Below are 23125 nucleotides of genomic sequence, written 5' to 3' on the forward strand. Positions count from 1 at the left end.
TATTCTTGATATCAAAAAACAATGCATATTTGCAGCAAAAGCATATGTTGAAACATATATTTGAACAATATACTCACATCTCCCTGGGGGACCTAAGGCGTTTATCCAGTGTGCACTGTAATTTTATTTAAAGGAACTACTCTGGACTGTAAGGGCGTGCTGCATTTCTACAAAAATATTCTTTATTCTGAATACATTTCATACATATCTTCTCTATATATATTTCATATTATATTCATTATCATTTAATAAGCCTTCAGAAATTTTGATAAACTAACTTCTGCTCAAAGAAAAAGTAATGGTTGCATACCTGACTGTTGGACAAAGCTTGTTGATGATATGGGGAGAACCTGTTCTTGGCAGGGTCCTCTGATGTGGGGCTTAGAGGCTTGGGATCCGACATCGAGCGCTGCACACTTTTTATGGGTCTTGGTAAAGTCTGGTGACGTTGGGGTGATTCAGCAGTAAAGGCCTTCTGCTGAGGTGTAACATGGGCCTTGTTAAGTTTCTCCTGGGAGGCAAATGTTGTCTCCAGCATGCGATGAGGAGACAATGGAGATACAGGGGAGTATAGCACCTGCGGAGATTTGGGGGGCTGCCGAGATGGAGACTCAGTTTGTTGATAGCCAATTTCCAAGGGGTCTGGTTTCCTCCTCTCAAACTTAACAACTCCTTGGTGTCTAGGAGAGGGTGGATCAGATGTGTTCGCACCTACTATATGCAGGCTTGTTGAGTACGGACTAATAGTTGTAGGGACACTCAGCTGAGGGGCGACCACACCCTGAGACTGAGACTCTGGTTCTGTTTGGCAGGCCAGACTCTCTCCTTTGTGGGTTCTTTCAGGGGCTGCTATGTAATGTAATAGGTCAACCTTTGAGGTCTCTGCCATGGTAATGTGGATTGCAGGTGAAATCCTGCTTAGTTGGTCGGGCTCTGTTTGGCATGACGAATCATTTGTGGTCTGAATAGCTATACTTGCAGAAGCCACTTTAGATGACCCTTCTGATTTAGCCTCCCCACTGGACTCAGAGTGCTTGGAAACACGTGATCGCCTGCGTCTGACTGGCTGCTGATCCCATTCTCCCTGGTCCTCCTCATCAGTCTGCACACTGCAGTCAGCAATACGCCTTGTTCTCCTACGCCTGTTCATAAATCTGTCTTCTCCATCTTCATCATCTGTTTGCACACAGCTGTCTGCAATCCTCTTCCCAGAGTCGTCCTCTGAACCATCCCTCAGACGAGGCATGGAATTCTGCTTTTTCATAATCTTGGAATCAGCCTGTTTGTCACTGCTTCTTAAAGACATTTCAGAGGCAGAACTATGAATGGGTCGAGCAGCAACCATGGCTTGGACCACTTGTCCATCCTGCCAAAATTGAACACTCTGTCCATCTTGTTGAATAACTCTACCACTCTGGTCACAAATAATGAACCCTTGAGGGGGCCCTCCTCCAACAACTACCCCTTGCATAGTACCCTGGGCAGATGTGGCTGCTGCTGCTGCCGCCACTGCTGATGCGGTGGCTGTCTCCACTGCTGCAGCAGCAGCTGCTGCCTCCACTGCTGCCGTCTTTTGTCTTTTCTGCTCCTCCAACTGCTGCTGGAGCTGATGCTGCAGAGACTGAATTTGTTCAAGCTGCATTCTCTGCTGGGCCAGTTGTTCTCTTTGCATAATGAGCTGCGTCTCCCGCTCTGCCTGCTGTTGGTGTAGGACTTGCTGCTTGATTGACTGCAGCTCATGAATTTCACGCTGAACGATTAGTTGTTCTTTTTCTCTGTGTCGCTGAAGCTCCATACGATCTCTTTCAAGCTCCTCGTGTAGGCGCAGCTGCCTTAATTTCTCCAGTTCTACGCGCTCTCGCTCTAGATGCAGCACATGCTCTTGTTGCTGACTCAGTCTTTCATCTTCCTTATTTTTCTGGGCATCCATGGGGGGAGAAAGGGTGGAACTCTGTGCTAGGGCAGTGCCGTGGGGTGTCACTTGGGGCTGACCCTGTGGCAGAACTAATGGTTGAGGTTGACTGATGGGTTGAACTTGAGGTTGGGTTTGAGTCAAAGATAAAGGTTCAGTTTGAGCAGGTAACTGGTGTGGCTGCGTTTGAACCTGCAATGGCTGGACAGTTGGAGGTTGGCCTTGAGCTTGAGAGAATGACGAAACACTCTGAGAGGTAAGTTGAGTTCGGTCTGTCTGTTGATCTGCCATTGTTTGCATACCAGTTGCTGGTACATTGTGTGCTCCTAGGTGTGCTGCAGGTTGGGTGGGTGGAATAGTTGCAGCTGTTTGAGCAGCAACTGTTGTTAAAGGCTTTCCAAGGTACACAGGAGTTTCCTGGTGTAAGCTGCTTGCTTCAGGCACACTTCCTGATGGTGTGGCTGAAGTAGGATACTGGTTTGGAGTAGGGTAGGAATATGGTCCTTGTGTGGACAGGGGCATTCTGGGAGTCACTTGAGGCAACCTGGTAAGGCTAGCCAATGGTACTGCAGTTACACCTGTGGGGTATGGTCTGTAAATTCCTCTAGGTATGGGACGCATGACTGAGGAAGGCTGGGTGGTAATTGGCAAGGTGGAAGCTATGGGAGTGTTAATGGTGGAATATATCATGCCATCACCTCCTCTCATAGCAGCAGGGTACAAGGCGCGTATACTTGCTTGTCTAGCATTTATTAGGTTTGTTAATGTTTGGCCATTTGCTGTTGGTCTTCCATCTGGGCCATAAAGTAGGTTTGCTCTTATTGATGCTAAGCTTTGCTGGAGATTTAACCTAGCTAAAGGTCCACCCCTTCCAGCCCCATATGGTACCAATTCAGGGTTATTTCCATACCGGCTCCCAAACTGGTCCACAGAGTTTAGAGCTGCACACATGCGACTTATCTCCCTGGCAGTGGTTGCACTATACTGAGCCAGATTGGAGTCCTGTGGTCCTGTTTGGTCACGTGAACTGTAGGCATAGTCAGAATTGATATTTGACATGGAGCCATATCGGCGAAGGGGTAATGAAGGACCAGTAAAATCTCCTTGGTGACGCAAGTCTGTGTAAGATCCATACTGCGCTCCAATACCAAGATATCCACCATCATAAGCCTGATTCATGCTGCTAAGATCTACTGCCAGACCCCCCTGAACATTACTCTGATAGTGACCAGCATCAGTCATGGAGGGCAGATTAGTATCAGACATGGAGGGCTGAATTCTTCCTGAGGGGTCTACGGCTGGTTGATATGGTTTATGTTCCTCTGTTACTCCTTGTGTAGCTTGAGGCTGCTGTTGTGTTTGTTGTTGCTGTTGTTGTTGCATGACATTGTAGTGTGGTGGATGGGGAAGGTGGGCTGCTTGAGGGTTTTCAGTGGTGGGGGTTTTATCTGAGGATACTGTTGTAGGCTTTTGAGTGAATGACCCTGAACAGGAACCAGCAAAGGGCAATTTGTAAACAACATCACAACAAGCCACCTGGTTTTCTGGTTTGATCTGTCCAGTGAGATCCAAGACCTGAGGGGGGGGGGTTGGTTCCTCTTGCTTAACCAGTTGAGTCACTGTGCCCCCCTGTGATGGTTTATTTTCATCAAGTTGCACCATCATGACATGGGGCTTACCAGTGGACAAATTCATTACTGTTGGCTTGTTTTTTAGCTCTAAGGCAACTCCACCATAGACCTCATGGGAAGCATTAGAAGCAGGAGCCCCAGACACTGACGGTGGAGCCAGTGGGGAAATTCTAGGAATGGCACTAGCAGTTACTGCAGGCTGGGCACTGCTTGTCTGGCTGACTACAAGGTCTTTTTTCATTAGGATTGGCTGAACCTGATTAGCTAAATTGTAACGTGCAAAAGAGGATTGCTGATGGTGCTGCTGGAGCTGCTGCTCAAGAAGCTGTTGCTGCTGCAGGAGCTTCTGCTGCTGTAACTGCAGTTGTTGCTGTTGTATACCCAGGTTCTCCAGACAGGCATCAATTTTGGGAATAGATGGGTCAGTAATTGGAGGCTTGCTCTGGGTTAAACACACAGCTGATCCAACACCTTGCCCCAAATCCACACGGTTTTGCAAAGGATCTCCATACACGACTAGTTGCTTGGGTTGGGACATGAACATTGAACCTGCAACTGTGACACTAACTGTAGTCGGTGTTGATACAGATATGTACGGTTGTTCTTGTGCATTCAGGTTCATAATAAGAGGTTGCACTGCTGTGTGTCGACCAGACGGCTGCTCTGCTCCTAAAGAGTATCTCCTTGCATCAGAGGCAAGAGATGTTAGGTCCATGCCCTGATCTGTCATTATAATTGGAGCAGGCCTCATTGGGGCTCTCAGATCCACCACGTTAGAGCTTGGATGTGTTTGAACCTGACCCACAACCATTGAAGAGCCTGGAATATTTGAGATTTTACACAGAGATATGTTTTCCATAGATCCCCGACTATGTGCATTACCAACATTAACTTTTTCAACATTTTGAGCCATCTGTGAAGAATGTTTAGAAGACTGTTGTGATGGATGCATTTGGGGTGATGTTGGGGAATTTGTCGAAGAGGGCTGGGAGCTATACAAGGTTTTACAACTGACCTGTGTTGGTGATGACAAAGGGGAAGTGGAAGAATTTACAGTGAGTGGTTTGGCAGGACTGGTTGTATCTGAGCCCAGAGTTATCACCATCACTGGCGAATCTCGAGAGGACTGTTGTCGTGCAAGACGTGGCGAAATTGCCCTTTGAGGTGTCTGAGCTCCATGGGATGATGTAGCTGATGTAGGACCACCAGGCAAAGATGGCAGCTGCCTGCCACTACCACCAGTGGATCTCACAGACGGTGTATGCGTTGGGCTTTGTGCTGGAGAAGCATTGGGTGAGACTGGGGGGCTGGGACCTTTGAAAAGGGAGAAGACTTTGGAGGTTAAGGAGGACGCTCCAGGGTCTGGTGATGCCTGTGTTGGCCTCTGGGAGCCTGCTCTGTTGCCAGCAGGCACTGTGCTACCTGCCTGTCGAGTTGTGGCAGTCTGACTGACTTGGGCTTTGGTTGTGGCAACTCCAACAACACCTTCAATTTTGGCACTCTGTGTCATCATCCTATTTTGCGTTTCTTTTGATAGATGCTGTGCTGCATGAATTCCTGGAATTCTTGGATCACTCCCTGTTGTGGAGAAGGTCATAGGTGCAGTAAGCTGTGTTGGGCTTGAGCCAGGGGTCAAGACAGTTTCTGCTTCAAGATGATGTTTACTGTCAGGCTGAGAGGCACCTTTCTGCCTCTGCATGAGCTGTGCTTTCTTCATCATCTCCTCATAGACCTCCTCTGCACTTTTTAGAGTTTTATCAGATGGTGATATTGCTGATGTCTTTTCTGTAGGGGAGTAGAGTGATGTGAAGGTTGGAAGATTATATTCATTTCCTGATTTGTAAAGCTTTCCACCAATCATCTCAAAGCCCTCTGCCTCTGAATCCATAGATGGTGAGTATTCAGAACATGATGATCTGTGAAGCTCCTCCATCTCTGCAGCCTGCCTCAGCTCCTCTGTTGGCGATGCATCCTCAATAGGAGAGAGATTACTGGGGGGAGTTTTGGATCTTTCCCGTCTTCTCTGCGCCCGTAGCTCCTCTTTATCCCTCTTTGTTTTTCGAGCAGTACTTCGTATCCTCTGTTGCTCTAGATCTCTCATCTGCTCCTGTTCTCGAAGTAGTTCTTCCTCCTCTCTGAGCTCATCCTCCTCAGATGAGTCTTCGATAGTGGGCAGCAGTGGCCCATGGGACCGATGTCGAGCCTTCCTCTGCTGCTTTGCCTCCTCTAGTCTTGCCCTACGACTAGGGCTGCTGTCACTGTCATCCTCCATGGAAGACACAGATGTGGGGGATGTTCCAGAGGTGTAGCTGGGTGTGGTGGCAGGTAGAGTGGATGAATATTCTCCCTTGGACCGCTCTTCAGGAGAACCAGTCAAACTTTCCATCTCTAGCTCTGGTTCTCGTAGGTCATGTTCGGTGCTGAGCTCCATGTCTCGGTTGTAGCTGTTGGTGTTATTCAGCTCAATGGTCTTAAAACGCCGAAGGCCACCGGCCATTACAACATCTTCCTCTTCATTTACCTCTGTCGCCTTGGTGTCCTCCTCAAAACTATTAGACTGGTGAGAGAGTCGTCGCCTCTCCTTGCTTAATTCCCCACCAGTTTTATGTCCCCTTTTAGTCTTCTGGATTCCGGGTTCTTCCATCTCCTCCTCATCCGCACTCATCTCCATAATTTGCCTCCTCATGAATTCCTCATCTGTTAATTCTTTATGTGACTTCTTCTGTCTTACTGGCAATGGTGACAGACCACTTTCACTGCTGTCCTCCACATAATCATGGCGAAGCTTACAACTGAGGTCATCTTCTGACTCTTCCCTTGCTGCATCGTCATCAGGATTGTAGTCCCGGCCCTGTCCTACAGACAGTGAATGTGGCCTGTGTTTCTGATCTGACGTCTTTGACTCTAGTAGAGGCTTCATGGAGCTCTCTAGCTTGGTGATTTCCGAGGGGATGGAAGCACCACTGAGCTTGATTCCTTCTTCCCGGATCTGTCCTGTAATCTCCCCATGAGAGCTCGAGATCCCATCTGAGGAGTATCCAGTGTCACTTAGACTCTGTGTACTTGATTTGTTGTAATCCTGAAGAAAGAGAGAAAGAAAGGGAGAGAGGTCAGAAGCAAAAAAAAGGCATACATTTGTCCTAAATTACCTCATGGCATGGTCTATTACAAGCCCCAGTGCACACCTTATATTCCACTATTTCATCAAACTTATCAGCAGTGACATTCTCATGAGCATTTTTAGATGATAGGGAATGAAATTAATGCACTAGACCTTATACACTTGAAAATGTCTATAACACTAGATATCAGAGAATAATTACATTGGAGAGAACAAATCCTTTATCAGACAACCAGATATAGTAAAACGTTAGGCTAAAATCAACCCAAATATTTACTATTGCGAATTTGACTTTGCATATAGTTACCACCAAGCAACATTTATACATTCATCCTGAAAAGAAGACTTATTCTAATCTTATTTTGTTGTTTGTCAAAGCTATTAATCACACTTGATTGATTTGGGTTGAGTTTGCCTGTTACGTCCACACAGATGGATAAATACACGGACACACAGAGTGAACATAACAGACAGTTAAACATACAAACATCTACAGACAAATGTCATTTGGTCACATGCTTGATTGTCATCTTTGACGCATTCTCCGTAGCATTCTTCCAATTGTTGAAGAATAACGAACATGCTTAGAATGCTTAAAATATCATCACGAAGTTTCACAGTGAACAAAAAGCTTGCGTTTGATACAAATAAATTAAAGTGTACAAAACCAGGCGGAGGAATGGGAGAACAGGCTGAGGAATGGCCACTGAGAAAATGATTATGATGACGATGATAAGGATGACAATGGTGGTGATGATGATGATGATGTAGTGATAGCGGTGACATTAGTGACAATAGTACATTTGATGATAACTACTACTAACTACCTTCAGAGTGAATGATGACAATGGAATGATGGAACTGATGAGTATGGAGAAGAAAAAGAAGTGCAACAAAAAAAATAGAAAACAAACATGTTAACTACAAAAATCATAATTATGAGAAGAAATATTAAAAAAAAACGATGGCCCCAATAGTGATGTGGAATGAATGATTAAATGAAAATGTTTCTGAGAAATGGTTACAATTATTTGAATGGAGCAAAAACATAAAATAAAAATGGTGAATCAAGAGTAACACGTGAAGGCGAAGAAGTTGCAGGTAGCTCACTTCATGGTGTCTTGACTTCTGTGTATCTTCAGCTATCTTCGTGTCTTTTGGTGAAGTGATAGTCTCTGACAGTGTCTTCTTTGGTGAGGCCTTGACGTCTTCTTTTAGAGATTTAGATGCGAGTTTAGTCTTCTCCTGGCACTGCGGCTGTTTGCGGGCCTGGTTGTTACCTGTGGGTTTAGACTGAGTAGGTGCTGTTTTTGATGGGGTGGGAGAGGCCTTGGCATGGTTCGGTGTGGCTTTACCAGGGGTGGCCTTGGCTCCAGAAGGATGAGAAGGGCCCTTAGTCTGAGCAGAGGGCTGAGCAGATCCCTTTGTCTGAGTGGGCCCTTTGGCCTGGCTCTGGCCCTTCATTTGGTTAGAAGACTGAACAGGGCCCTTACTCTGAGCATGTGATTGATTAGGACCTTTACTTTGAGGTCCCTTACTCTGAGCTGAGGGTTGTGATGGACCCTTAGTTTGGGAAGGTGGTTGAGTTGAACCCTTAGGTTGAGGAACAGGTTGGGCAGAGCCCTTGTTTTGAGGGGAAGCTTGGCTGGGCCCCTTAGGGGCAGGACCAGCATGTTTCACAGGAGAGACAGGGCCACTTACTTGGGGACCCGGTGGTTTCTGTTGTTGTTGTTGAGGACCTGTGGGTCTAGGCCCTAAAAGCTGATTTGGCCCTTTCTGCTGAGGTGGTTGTTGATTGGCTGTAGCAGGTGGCCGGGGGGATCCCAAGGGCTGTGCAACAGGAGTTGCAACATCTCCCAAGCTTCCTGACAGAGCCCTCTGCGTCTGGCAGTTCAAGCACAGCCATTCTTTCTTCTGAAAAACAAGCACAAAGAGAACAGCAAAAGAGTTGTTTTAGTGTCGCCTGGATTGCAAGGGAAACTATTTCAATGTTCAGCAGTCTGTCTACATACACAAAGTATGCTCAACATTGGAGTTCACTTTGATATTGACACAGTGTCAACACATTATTTCATTATTTTGTATGATGATTGATGAGTGCAGAAGTATAAATGTGTTCGCTACTTAAAAAAGTTGCTTTATAAAACGGTCATAGAATGCCAAGGACAATAGCGAGTCTGAACAACTCGAAGCCTGTCCAAACAAGGCCTTTCATCTCTTGGTGAAGACTTAATCATTTGACAACATTAAGCACTCTCAAACAGGGTACACAGAGGAAGAGTGCTGTGTGAATACAAATTAACATGCCTGTTATTAGATTGGGGGAGTGCAACTGTCATTAGACCTTTTATGGAGGCCACAGCAAACCTTCAATCTGCAAGAGTATAGGATTGTATGGCAATAGTACATCTAGAACAAAATCCATCAAAGACAGGTTATTAACATAAACAGATTCAATTTCAAGTCAATGCAGCAGATCGATTAAACTGCCTGATGGATAGAAATGGTTATATTACAGGTTATGAAAGCTGAAAGGCACCATGTTTGCAGCGCAGCCCTCCGTTTCTATGATAATCATCTGCGCCCGAGGCCTGAAGAGGAGTTCTTGTGTCACAGGCTCAAACAACGAAACAAATAACCTCATAAACACCTCTATTGCCGATTAACGTCTGGCAAATAAATCATTACTTGGTGTCGTACTCAAAAGCTTAATAGAGAAGATGGAATCCAACAACATGCCCTGAAACAGCAAATAAACAAAAGCAATGCGGGTGTTCAATGACTGCATCAGAGGACACCTTTACTTTAACAGTCAAGATGCCGGAGAAGGTTGCAAAGAAAATATGAATTATTTTCAATTGCCTTTACATTTTACTCACATTGCAACTATCAATTATAATCAGTACTTTTGAAAGTTATTGGGATTCTTTCACTTCTGTCTCATGTGACGTGGAGTGAGAGTTTTTTTTAGAAAAAGAGTTATCTGCCTGAATGATATAAATAACTGAGAAAAGCTGTTACAAGCTGGAAAAAGAGAGATAGACAGAGAGTGACAATCATTTAGTCAGCAAGAAACATCCTAACAGCCCGGATAGGGATCTTAATCTAGAGACCCCAGAGACCTGCGCTTGACAGACAAGTCTCCAGTGATAAAGTCGTCTTTGTCGCTTCATACTTAGTCTGTGCAGAGAAATTGATCAGGCTCTGTGTGAGTGAGAGATTGATTTATTTTGTTCTTCTCAAGGCTACTTGTGTGTCCTCTGGATTCGCATATAGAAAAACAGATTGGCTCCCTGGTGGATACAAACCATCACAGGCCGCTTCTACTATTTTTCCAGCAAAACCAATGTGCAAATAATGGTTAACCACTAGCTGATGTGGGCGGTAGACAAAGCTACAGCTGAAATTTAACAGAAGAGGATTTAAAAGGATGCAGAGGAGGATGAGGAGGAGGCGGGTGAAAAAAAACAAAACAGGAAGAAGAACAAAGTGGTGGTGAGCTAATGATGATGATGATGATGAGCAGAAGAAAGAAGATGGTGCTGAAGATGATGGTTCAATAAATAGATGCCTACCAATCAAAAGTAAATAGAGAAATAAATACAGTAAAATTCATGATGTTCATGATATTCGGACAATCACTGAAGACAATTTCCCGGTACATACACAGATATAAAATAAAGAGCTGCAACAGACGATTATTTCCATCATTGATCCATTTAACGGCCATTTTCATGATTTACTGATCACCTGCCTGGTCTACAAATGTCAGCAAATATGCCTCACGAGTTCTCCGAGTCAAAGGTTATGAATTCTTGTTGTTGATGTCTTGTCATTGTCGAGTCTTTTTCTGTCCGTCAACCGAGCAATCGACTCATTGTTGCGGGTCAAAATAGAAGCTACATTTATCAGTTGTCTAAACGAGCTGAGCGACATCCAGCCCTCGTATATCAAGGCCTTTTGAAGTTGGCATGCTGTCACGTTAACAAAGAATTGCCAAATTACACAATCATGCAGATACAGAGCGACATCATTGTCCCACTTGTGCTTCTGGCCAACTGACAAATACAATCCCCGTGTCGAATGGACTTTTAGCACTGGTTTGAGTTCCAGTAACTCGTGAGTATTTGGGCCGCAGCTATCAATTATTTTCACACTCGTTTAATCACTGTATATCATAATAGTTTCCAGTTCAGTTTCAGATAATTGATAAATGTACTAAGAGTTGCAGCTCTTGCGAGACGTTGAGACTTTTTCACCAGCTGCTGTGCGGTGCCGGTCAGGTAGCTTGCAGAATCCGGGGATACCCAAAAAAAAACTGCTGTCTGGTGAGAGACTCAACCTCTCTGCATTACTATAATGTGAAAATGATGATTAATTCAAGCTTTAGTACCGGTAGACTTCCTTCTTCTGTTGATAATAACTCAATTAGACCCTTATGCAACATGAGTGTTAAATTATGCAGCTCCCTCATTTAGAAATGATGCCGTTTGAATCATGAATACTGTGAAAATATGCGCTTCATTAAGGACATCGCTGCAGCAAACTAAGGAATAACGGTGGCAGCTACAACCCTTTTTTTTCAGCATAAAAGGAGATAAAAACAGAAAAAGAGAGCCTGGCAAACGCTTCGCCAGTTTGAAAACCTTTCAAGGAGTAAAAACCACAACGATCACCTTTACAGTAACTTAACTGAACAAAGTGACGTTCCTAAATACCATAACCGTCAGAACCAAATGTAATAAAACATAGTATAAAGATACAACGGCTACATTTGCAATCTATGTGTGAGGTGTTATTTTTATTGATGCTATTTTTCCATTCAGGATCAAGTCTTTCTTAACGTGCCCACATCCTACAGGGATCTGTTGTCTCACCGGAGAGACCACAAAGCATGGACGGAGGCATTGGCATGCCAAACAGACAGACTTGCTTTGTTTTCATCTCTCTCAAGTGCTCTACTGAGAAGCTATATATAAACAGGTGCAGCACTCTCAGAACCGGCCATCTGTGCCGGTTTCTCTCTCGCAAGTATAAAAAAAAAAAAAAAAAGAATGTGTAGAAATGTCAGAGACAAGCGTCTGTGTGCTTGTGGACAGCTAGTGCACAAAGGGGCCGACGGAAAACCACTGAAGCGGCGCTATAGACGGTGACGACGTGCCATGTGTGTGTATGGTGCGCACACACGCATGCATACGATCACATAATCAACCAAACCTCAATAAATCGCCCAGCCTCTGAAGTCTCTACTCATTTCCAACTTCCTCAAAAACCACATCAAATCTGCTTTAACCATTTTTTTTTTTGAGCATGTCCGTAAATCAATTATATCCCTGAATTAGATACTATAATGAAGATCTTTCCTCCACCGAGAAGCTTTCTTGCTGCCATTTCGGGCAAAGCCAAACTCGTTGCGTCCTGAATCAGCATAACATCGCTGCGTGGGTGAAAGGGAGAGAGGAGCGAGGCCAAACCGGAGCTGGGACTTGCAAATTATTCATGTAGAGTGCTTTAGCTTGTACAGCGGGGAGCATTGTGGGCTGTGTTTCCCACCTCTGCCCACACTGTGTGGAGAAAATCAGGTCCGTAAAAAAAGACTGAGCCTCTGCGCCTCAAAGACAGGCCTTTATTAATGCACTCTGAAAAGAGAGCAACCCATTCACTGTGGCAATCTTCTACTTTTTTTTTAACGGCCCTCTGAAGAAAAGCACCTCAGCTCAATACAAAGAGATTAAACCACAGATAAAACTAAAGAGATAGAAAAGGGATTTTGTTGTTCAAGCAGAAAATAATTAGTTTTTGTTTTGTTTTTATCATTCACTTGTCTTCATACTCTTTGTGTTTTAGGGGGTTATGTGTGTGTGTGTGTGTGTGTGTGTGTGTGTGTGTGTGTGTGTGTGTGTGTGTGTGTGTGTGTGTGTGTGTGTGTGTGTGTGGGTATGTGTGTGTGTGTGTGTGTGTGGGGTTCTACTGTAAGTGTGTATTTTAGCAACAGGCTCAGTTCGTTAGTAAGATCATCTCGTTAGTGAGCTGGTAACCTCATTAAATGGCAGGAGGTTAACTTGTGTGCTCAGCGGAGAGTGTATTTAACGTCGGCTCTGAACTGTAACTCAGATGCTGGCTGACAAGACTACACACTGACTGTAATCTATCAATTACATCTGAAGAGTTTGGCATCGGCTCTTTTCCACTGCAACGTGCGATGAGTCAACGTGGCTTTCAGCATCTAGTTTAAAGACATTTTGACAGAACACATTTATTTTATTTTTTCACACCGTAGCCTTCAGCTTGTTACTTGTTCAAAGATTTTGAGAGCATGGATCGTCTTCCTGTTTGCAGCTACAGTTTATATATTCTGTGTCTGACTAATTAAGAGCTCAGTACACCGCAACTTGACAAAACACATGCATGCAAATTAAGAAAACATATCATATACACCATTGTTCTTTATATTATTGCAGAAATGTGTGTGCCAGCGTTAGTTTTTTTTTTTTTTTTCGGTTTTTAGTTCCCTCTGTTATTCTGTGTATGAAAAGAATCAGTAAAAGTGAACTGAGCTTTGTACATTCTTTTACACATTCACAAGTGTGAGTACACGGTGAGATTGAGATTCACAACTCTCCACGCACATTTGTACTATAATATCACTACTATAATACCCCCATATATTTTCGGTTCTGGTTAGTTTATTTGCATGTGTTTTCTTCAGCTGCAGAGCGTTGAGCTCTCAGAGCTCAAGTTCCCTTCAAAACCCCCAAAAATCTATTTTTTGAAACAAAAAGTGTTTTGACGCATCAGCAAATGGGAATTCTGGTTTTCTTTTCATTTCAGTTGACAAGGCACCAAGAGTAGCGTTGAGAGAGCAGTTAGCGAGCGAAACTGAATCCACCACGAGACACCGGGGCGGATAGTGTGAACGCTGGCAGTGTAGCGACGCTCCAGTCAGCTCACAGCTGGAAGAGCTGCCCTTTCACTGTCAAAAATAATGAGGGATTGAACGCTGCAGGTTACCACCAGGAAAAGGTCAGAGAGATTGATCCCATTCTCATAGATTGATCCCACTCTCAGCGGAGCTTGCTGAGACATTGCAGCCCTGATCACTCTGTGTGTGTGTGTGTGTGTGTGTGTGTGTGTGTGTGTGTGTGTGTGTGTGTGTGTGTGTGCAACCTGAGTATGTGCGTGCTAGTACGTGCACATGTGCGTCTGTCCATGTCCTTACAAGTGTGTTTGGTATAAATTCACCAAATTATGTAACGCAGCATGGAAAGTATATTAATCATCCTGCGACTGCTAGCCCCTAATGACAAGCACAGCTAAAACGAGGTATATGCAAATGACAAAATTCAAAGTGTTCAAACGGAGCTTGATTTGATTAAGGAATGTACCATCCTAAATTAAAATCCAACTATTTTTACTGTCTCTCTCAATTTGGAATGATCCAATAAAGGCAAAATGGCAAATGTAATGAGGCAAGAAGACCAAGCTCTCAAAAGTAGAAGATGAACTCCGGGCGATAAAATATGTTCTTGAAGTTGTAAAAAGACACAACTCTGAAGAACAAAAAGGAGTCTGCTTAATACTTCAGGCACACTTTCACAAGGAAGGGGGGGGGGGGATGCAAACCCCCTGCAGGATGGTCCTCCAGAGTGTGACTCAAAAGAGGATTTAAAACTGACAAGACAATTAATCAATTACACGCTTCTAGAAGTATTAGACCATGAAAATAGCTAAATTATTTAACTATTCTATAATAGGAGCTGGCAGAGACCCGCAGAGATGCGCCGCACACCTTCTGAAAAAACGGGACTATACGCGCCAGGAACCGCGGAAGTTTGATTCAACATCAGAACCACTGAATCAAATAAATCAAAGAGCGTCTGACAAAGGATTTGGAAAAGCGTGGGTCCAAATCAAAAGAAAGTGCACACATGTTCGAGAGGAGCCCACGCAGAATGCATGGAGGCTCAGCTGCAGGAGTATAAATCACACTGCAAACCTAAACCCACAATAACATGGTGTATTCTTTTGGCCACTTGGGGGCAGTAGAAATAAAAGTTAACATGGCAAATGTTTATTCATTTGGAGTCTTTTTTTTCTTTTTTTTTTAGCCCATCTGGTGAATCCCTCTCCTTTTAGCTCTGGTTTGCTCTTCACCAACTATACAGCACATGTATTGTTTTAGGTAATAAAATGTTTGTCCACTTCATTTGTCTTCATTGCTTTCTTTTCGTTAATGCTGAAGTGGTGATTGCTTTATTTTCTCTACATTTTAAACATATCGGTGGCTGCACCTTCTAGCTAAAATGCAGCTATGCAGTCTCTCTTTCGATAGCAGGAGCTTATAAGAGAAGAGGTGGCTGCTGGGAAATGTTTTTTTCTTCTGGGGGAGATAACTACAAAGAAGGCCCAAAGTGGACTCTGTGATCTGCCTTATTAAAAATGCCGCACGTCACAACTTTTTTTCTCCACGCGGCTAAAACAAAAGGTCACATTCTGGTCATAAATCAAAAGACTTTCTCTATTTATTTATTTTTGTTGCAACCATGAAATAAAGGCCAACATGCAAAAAAAAAAAAAAAAAAAACATCTACCAAGAATGTTTCACAGGTGACAGACTTACAGAGCCAAAGTGCTGGTGAGGCAAGAATGTGTTGGAGAGCTTTTAAGACTTCCTGCCCATGGAGGGAGCCAGAGAGCGCAGAATTTCATAGAGAGATATGGAGCCCCCGTGGGAGCATACACACCCACACACCAACATGAAAAACAAACAGCGCACTCACAGAGTCAGATTCAAGCATCCTGCTAAATATTGCACTTGGAGTGGGCTGCATATTTAACACCGACCGTTTTACTGTAATACCACCTCGGCTCTTATTCTCTGCACTATTGGTGTGTGGGGACAGTCACTCCTCCGTCTGTCCCACTTTGCTTCTGACACACACACACACACACACACACACACACATGTACACACGGGGATATTTTGATAGGCCGATCAGCTAAGTGTGCAAACACATGTGCATGCAGACATGCTTTGTGTAGCCTACACAACCTCAGTGTTCCACCTCCTCACTGTCAGTCAACTCGCAGCAAGAGTCTGTCCCCCGCATGGCGTCTCTCCCAGGAACCTGACCACAAGCTGTGAGCAAGAAATGTCAGCTGACATTGACTACAGTCACAGCCTCAAAGAGGTGTATAATATGTAGGCGGCCAGACAGGAAAGTAAGATCAATTCCCACTAAACAGTTTGTTTTCAATAGTTGTTTCAATGGAGATCGAAAATGTAAACCTGAGGCAATGATTCGGAAGACTGCCACCGACGTTCTGCGAGGAAAATGAGCGAATGGAAGCGTGACAGCGACGCACGGCGACACAGAACATTTGTAACGCATCGTGTGTTATCCTCTCCCTCAAAGTTTGACTTCTAACTGTCAAACTTTATCCCACTTCTTAGACAAATTCATCCGAAAACAATTCAACAGTAGCTTTCACGTCTTTCCCATCAAAACAGCTTCGGTCATTACCTGAGTGGAATTCTTTTTTTTTTTGTTTTTTTTGATGGTGCGTAACAAATGCGCTGGCCGAGTCAACCTTCAAAGTAAGAACAAAGAAACTGAAATAAAAAAAAAAAGGATGGCTATGTAACAACAAAGGCAGACATCCTCATAATAATCCTTCACGTTCCGTCTCTCACAGGGATTAATGAGGCGTACGACAGAGGAGGTCATAATTAATTTGTAACAAGTGAAGGTCAGGGGAGCAGAGGGTCAGTGTGAATTATTAACTACAAAAGTGCACAGGGGCGCGCTGCCAAGCAGGTATGAATGGGGTGAGTTTAAGGTGAGTGAGGAAATATGTCACGCACAGTTTGGTGCCCCCACACACACACACACACACACACACTCATGTTTAATACCAGCAACGGAGTATGGGAACACCTAAACACACTGAATGTAAGGTTTGGGCAGTCACAGTCAAAGGTTACGTTCATAAAATGAATCACTACAAATATCCATACTCACAATCCTGTTTCACTGCAGTGATATTCACAGTAAGAATCAAAGAGCAGCGGAGCAGGTTGCTCTATCAAAGCCCTATCTCCAGCCCTTTACACCATTGTATCCATTTCCATTACGCACAGTCTGAATAAACAGTGGCGCGCAGTGTGTAGCGAGCACATGTCACGGTAGTGTGCCGGGCCGCGTCACTCGCGCCACACGGCTGTGACAGGTCAGAAAGAGTCAGCAGGTATATAGGTCAATCCCCTGGGACTCCTTCAATGGCGACACGTGGTCAGGCCTGTGGATTAGAGAGGAAATGAAGGATCATCCACGGAGGAGGCAGGACTCAACTACAGTCACGGTCACTCGTACAGTTCCCCCGCAGTGTGTTCGAAATGAAGGCAACGTATAGCAGATGACCATCTCAATGTATTTCCATACTACACTGGCCTGAATAAATACTTCTTCCTCTTCTACCTCAGGGCGTGGCATGTTTGATAAGCCAACCTGCAGGCAGACAAGCACATTTTGTATTTGTAGGAGCAGTCGCTGAGTTTGTTTTATTATAGCAAATCAGTCTGAGCATAGAACGGCTTCACTCTCTTCTCTCTGCGTGTTGTATTCCGAGTTTCTCTGTGCTTTGTTTACGTACCTGTTCCAGGCGCATGTGCATGTGAGTGCATGTGAGTGCATGTGAGTGCATGTTAGTGCATGTGAGTCCCAGTGTGGCTAGCTAATCGCCGCCGCTCTGCGCTGCACTCATACGGCGGTTACCGTATGATACCGACTCAGGTAAACACTGTTAGCTCTGTCAGCAATGTCGCCATCGTCTGCATTGCTGCTATCCGCCGGCTCAGCCTTCACCATGTTGAGAGCCGCGTGGAGGCAATCCCTCGGTCAAAGACATGCTCTGAAGGTGGAATTTAGCACTTTTGCTAATGCAATAACAATCCATCCACTGGGAACCATAAATGTGCAAAATGTCATAACCACCAAATAATTGCTGAGGTGTCAGCGTGGAAGTCAGTGTGCGGAACACAGGAGGGTCTTGATTGACACTTGAGACTCCCTGAAAGCCTCAACAGCAAAACATTTGAGGGTCCCTGGAAAAATACTTTGTTGTTGTATAGTTGAATGAGTGGCCTTATTGTTAATGATATTAGCTTTGCTGATGTGTGTATAGCCTATAGTTGAGTGTCCCTTGCTGGATTATTACGTGACTAATGTGAACAATTAAGCGCATTATCAAAGTGTTTACAGTAGAAGACTTCCAAAACAGTGGCAGGCTTCGTGTGAAATCACTTTTTATAGTGTGTTGCTGCAGGACAACAGTGTGTCATCTGCCATTAAGTATGTGTGTCTCTTCTGTCCCTCCGGGGGGGGGGGGGGGGGGGCGGGGTAGCACAGTGTCAGGTCATGCTTTCTGCTCTTTATTTACTCATTCTGTCTGTGTGTATTCGTGTCAACGGGGGGGGGGGGGGGGGGGGGGGGGGCAACAGGTGCCCTCTTTTGGCCCAGCATCAGTCTCAGAGTCCTGAGAAAATCTCTTAATCAAGAGTGTTCTGGCAGCAGCAACAACAATGGGTTACAGACCAAGAACAAGACAAGATGACTTAAAAGTACAAAATAAACTGAAATTAAATGACTAAACCCTGAATAAAATGACCATTATGTAAAATATTTCATTTTAGAAACAACCTGCATAGCACTTTGAAACAACGCAAGCGTTGTCTAAATCCATAAAAACGAAAATACTTTTACCAAACCACCATCATCTGTGAGGCACTAAGCTACTAAACATGGCAAATAATAACCCTAATCCATCGCCTCCACCACGTCTAAATATAACTGAATCTTTAGGGAGGTTTTGTGGATCCACCTCCTTCATCCCTCAAAGAATTGAAATCTTTCCTAGAGGACAAGAACAATCCAATATCCCACTTCACACACTTCAGGACTTGTAAGGAAGCATTCAAAGGACGGCTGGAGCGGTTCTGAAGGCAGAGGGTGGTATTTGACAGTTTCCTTATTTTTTTTTTATTTATTTTTTTTTTGGAAAGCCTTTTAGCCCAGCTCTGCTAATTTGCCCTGAGAATATTCAAGATGAATTGCAGTGTTTATCCCTCTGCAATCTCGTTTAAAAAGCACCGAGCGCGGCGGCGCACAGCTCAAGCTTAGTTTGGTGAACGCACCTTCCTTCCTCCGTCGTCAAACCGTCTAATGCAGTCAGGATAATAAGAAGTCATTGATGTGGCTCATTTTCACCGTACCACACCTACACCGGCCTCGTACCTCCTGACTCCTTCTCTGTTCTCCTTTTAATCAGCAAACATGCTTAATGTCAGCAAGATAATAAGACACAGCATGCCAATGTGGCCGATTGCGATTGAGTCAGATGTACACACACACACACAGGACAGTGTAGTTTGTCTGCAGCGTCATACGGATGTCATGGGTAATTTGCATACTCCTTTGGCCACACAGGGAAAACTCAACAGTCAGATGTGCTTTTTTTGCAAAAAAAACTCCTCCGAGGCAAAAACAGAATAAAAGCAGTGGCACGACAACAGTCAAGCCTCTAATCACATCTGTTTTCCTAAACGTTAATCAAGCTGCAGCCAAACAAACCTATTTTACACTGTGGTTGGCAGCCGAGCCCGAACAAGTCATGTGTCTCGTCGCATATGCCTGTCCCCAGGACAAGTTAATCAGGCTGTCTCCTCGGCCCCGTTTCATTTTAGATGAGTTTCTAATACCCCTGCCAGGCGATTCTGCAGCCATCAGCCAAGCAAATACAATTCATGTATCTCACATTTATCTTTTAAACAAGTTACTCAAGCTGCAACCCATCACTAGCATCTAGTCAGGTGATTCCTCTACTGGAATGAGTCTGGCTAAAATGATGTCTGCCACTGCTACACCAGTCTTTCAGACATGTTGATGTTTGGAGTTACATAGTTTTAACTTGGTTAAGCAAGTCTGTAAGGAAGCATGGGCATCAGCATCATTTGAGAAGGACTTACTGTACGAAAATGTCAATTAAAAAGACGACAACAGTCACAAGGTTGTGGTCACACACAAGACGCCAGTAAGAAAACAAAGACAAACAAAAAATATAGACATCTCTAATGGGCAATAACCAAACTGTTATTACTTTGGCATAAAAACCTATGATCGTGTAGAACCTCATTGAGTCGGACGTTATGATTAAGAAAATAGGTCATCAAGGCATTCAAAGACAGGCAAATGCAAAAACGACATTTCCTACATACAAAGTTATGGATAAGCAGACTCATGCTTTGACTCATGCTTTGACTCGTTGTTGTTAATGTAAGGATGAAAAAGGTGGCACATAGTGAGTGGTTCCCAGGAGATAGTTCAAAGTTCAAAGTGCATGAAGTAAAGTATCAGACAACACTGCTGCATATTTTTGTACAATATGTACGGTATAAAAAAAGCACAGAGTTCCCTTATGCAGCTTTTAAACATCTATACATCTGAGACAAAAACAACCCTGTATGTGTTGGTTTCTGAGGTGAAACGACAGTGACCGAGTGGACCCATTAAGCACTATTCCCCTCCCTTTGGTTGTTGTGTCACACCCCCAGCAACAAAGCTGCAGCTGGAGCCTCGGTGTCTTCACTAATCAAGGAAGTGGGAGGACCTTTTCTCCGGCCGAGCGTAATGATCCTCGTGCTGCTTTTGCTATTGTTAATATAGTTGTAAGCCCAGACCCTCACAGCTGATCTGGTCATCTCCACTGCTGCCCGACAGCTGCGGCACTGAGAAGATTAGCAAGGGGTTAAATGTAATATCTGAGCGATCAGTGAGCTTTATCTCTTTCATTTTGTCTCTCAATCTCCTGCTCCCTTTCATTATAGCGCTCCCTCTGTCTGGCTGTGTATTTTCATTCCCCTGACACACAACTACACCTCTCCGTTCCATACTCTCACATTTTGTGTCGCCGGCCTTTTTATAGTAGATGCAGCCTCTCAGCACAGCGCACACTCAGCTGACCTCCCTCCTTCTTTCCTAATGCCGGCATTAGGGAGCACTCGCATGCCCGAGGTGCTGCGGGGAAGAGAGAGCAGGAGCGCCGATGAGGCTGGTGAAAGTGATGTGTTGAGACAGGAGGGCCCAGTAGCCGGGGTGGGAGGACCGCTCCGGCCCACCTCTGCGCCTCTGACACCGAGGATAGACGCAGCGCTTGCCAGGAGCCCCTCGGAGCATCGCTGAAGCTCGTTAGCATAGCCACCAGGCCTTGAAGATGATGAGTTCTGAAGAGGTGATTAAGCCGATGCTGAGGTCTCCTTGTAGGCTTCAAAGCACATTCGCTCACAAGGTAGGAGAGGAAGGGCATTTGAAGAAAAGAGCCACAGAGAAGAAGTGGAGGGGTAATTCAAGTTCATTATGGTCACTGTGCTCCTAGATAGTCATTCATCAAAAAGAGCTGATACGGCCGCCGGTGCAGGCAGGGCTCGGAACAGGTCGAGGTTGACCTCAAAGACGTCTCGTGAAAAATGAACACTTGTGGTGCACATGCAATGCAATCCCAGTGTCAAATGGTAGCTAGTCAATCATGATTCTCCTGTCAGTTCCTTGTTTAGAATCAGGAATTACAGTGCGACATCTTAAAAACGCACAAAAACATAGCACTGGGAATATACAAGCGTGTCGTGGGAGCTTTTGTCGTGGATCTCTCAGCGGGTCTGTGATATACAGGAGTTTAAACAAAGTGCATCTCAGCCAGAGCCCAGAGCCCGCTGCCAAACACAAAGGTCCCGCAGATGAGAGCGAGTGGCATTTAAGCCTCCGAACCAGCGAGCCATCTGTGCCGGGCGCCACATAATCTCAACGGGAAGCAGTCATTGCCGCACGTCACATCATCTTCCCTGTCCGTCTTGTCACAGTCGCACACTGCGTTTCGTCACTGTGGCACGAGGGTTTTTGGGGTTGAAGCCGCTTCATGTTATTCAAACTGCGCCGCCTCTTTTAAAAAATGCAGGCTTCAGGTGGAGAAAACACAAAACACAACCTTTGTTTCACCATTACAGTCTCTTCAACTCTAAGTCATAATGGGCTTCGTCTCAGTTTAATCAGCCAACAAGGCTTACTATTCTCAAATGGCACTTATTTGAGTGGGTGGATCTTTACAATGGTGCGTCGGGGTTAAGCGTCGCACTCAAGGGGATCACTACACTCCCTCAACACGGATTACAAACACTCTCGACTATTAGCTCCTTCTACGACCCCCCCCCCCCCCCCCCCCCCCCCCCCCCCCCCCATATACACGCAGAAACACACCCGTCTCACTGCCTCGGTCGCTCTTCGTTTGTCTGTGTCACCTGTGTCTTATAAATACTCGTGTTTTATGTGCAGGGGTTTGAAGATGTTCACCTTGCTGTTGCTGCTAAATCAACAGAGCGTAGACTGAATCAAGAGGACTGAGTACCCGTGTTGCAATGTCAACTGCGAGCGATTCAACCAGAAGTAATTGCCAATTCAATCAATGTGTCAACAGCAAGCAGTCTCCAACTAAAGGCATGCAGACAGGAGGAGGGCTGCCTGAGCGCCTATGTGGGCTTCCAGAGCTGGAAAAATGTTTAAAAAAAGGTATCAGACGCTAGGCGTTAACATTTTAAACAAAAGGAGTCAGTAGCATAATGCAAAAAATATATTGGTTGAAATAACTAAAAATCACAAGAAGATGTAGTCACGGGTAATACTGTTATTTTATTTATTAACTCACTTATTTATATTTAAGTATAGTAATATAAAGCTGTTATTCTAACTACAAATAGAACCATTTAGTGTCTGTATTCACGATTATTGTTAAACAAATATTGCACATATTCTTGTTATATTATTACTCAAGATCAACAGTGTGAAATCTGTTACGTCTCGGTATTGTGCTTCGGTGGGCGTGAATACATGTATTTTGGGACGTGCAGCGTGTGGGCGTCTGAATCTGAATTCTTGTAATAAATATACGCGGCGCTGGCCTTCCACAAGCACATATTACATGCAGCACAAAGCAACACTGAAGTATTAAAAAGGCAGCAAGCAGCTGATTGAGGCCGGGTGGGTGTTTGAATCTGCGATGGTGAACCATCATCACTTTGGGAGCAGCCAGGCTGAGCATGGCAGGCTCGGATGCATGATGCCGGCAGCCATCTGGCTTTTGGATGGGACTCCTAAGGGAGACGGCAGGCTGGTGCCAACCTTCAGAAAACACTTCCAGTGCGTTTGAGAACGAGAATGACATGTTCATCTATACTGCGGCTCCGTGTGAGAGCGGCAAACTGCGTAAGCGAATGCTACATGTTCCACGTATGTGTTCACTGAGCGCCCGGCTGCGTCTTCAAGGGCGCTGCGGTCTCAAGCAAATTGCAGCGGCCAATGGAAAAGTAGAATTTTTCCGCCGAGACTTTGATTAATTCAAGATATGGATTTTAATCTG

The 23125-nt window shown here is 44.7% G+C and overlaps 1 protein-coding gene across 1 annotated transcript in view; it reads right to left on the reverse strand.

Annotated features, from left to right (window-relative positions):
* bsnb (bassoon (presynaptic cytomatrix protein) b) overlaps positions 1-23125 on the reverse strand; it is a 40165-nt gene that overhangs the window by 11498 nt on the left and 5542 nt on the right. The window contains 2 exon segments of the mRNA XM_068712102.1: positions 311-6622; positions 7775-8578. Of these exon segments, the coding sequence (XP_068568203.1) occupies positions 311-6622; positions 7775-8578 (7116 nt within the window).

Source organism: Cebidichthys violaceus, unplaced genomic scaffold (genome assembly GCF_023349555.1).
Source record: "Cebidichthys violaceus isolate CVI_PGR_0920_01 unplaced genomic scaffold, fCebVio1.0.p SCAF_17, whole genome shotgun sequence".
In the NCBI taxonomy this organism is placed as follows: Eukaryota; Metazoa; Chordata; class Actinopteri; order Perciformes; family Stichaeidae; genus Cebidichthys; species Cebidichthys violaceus.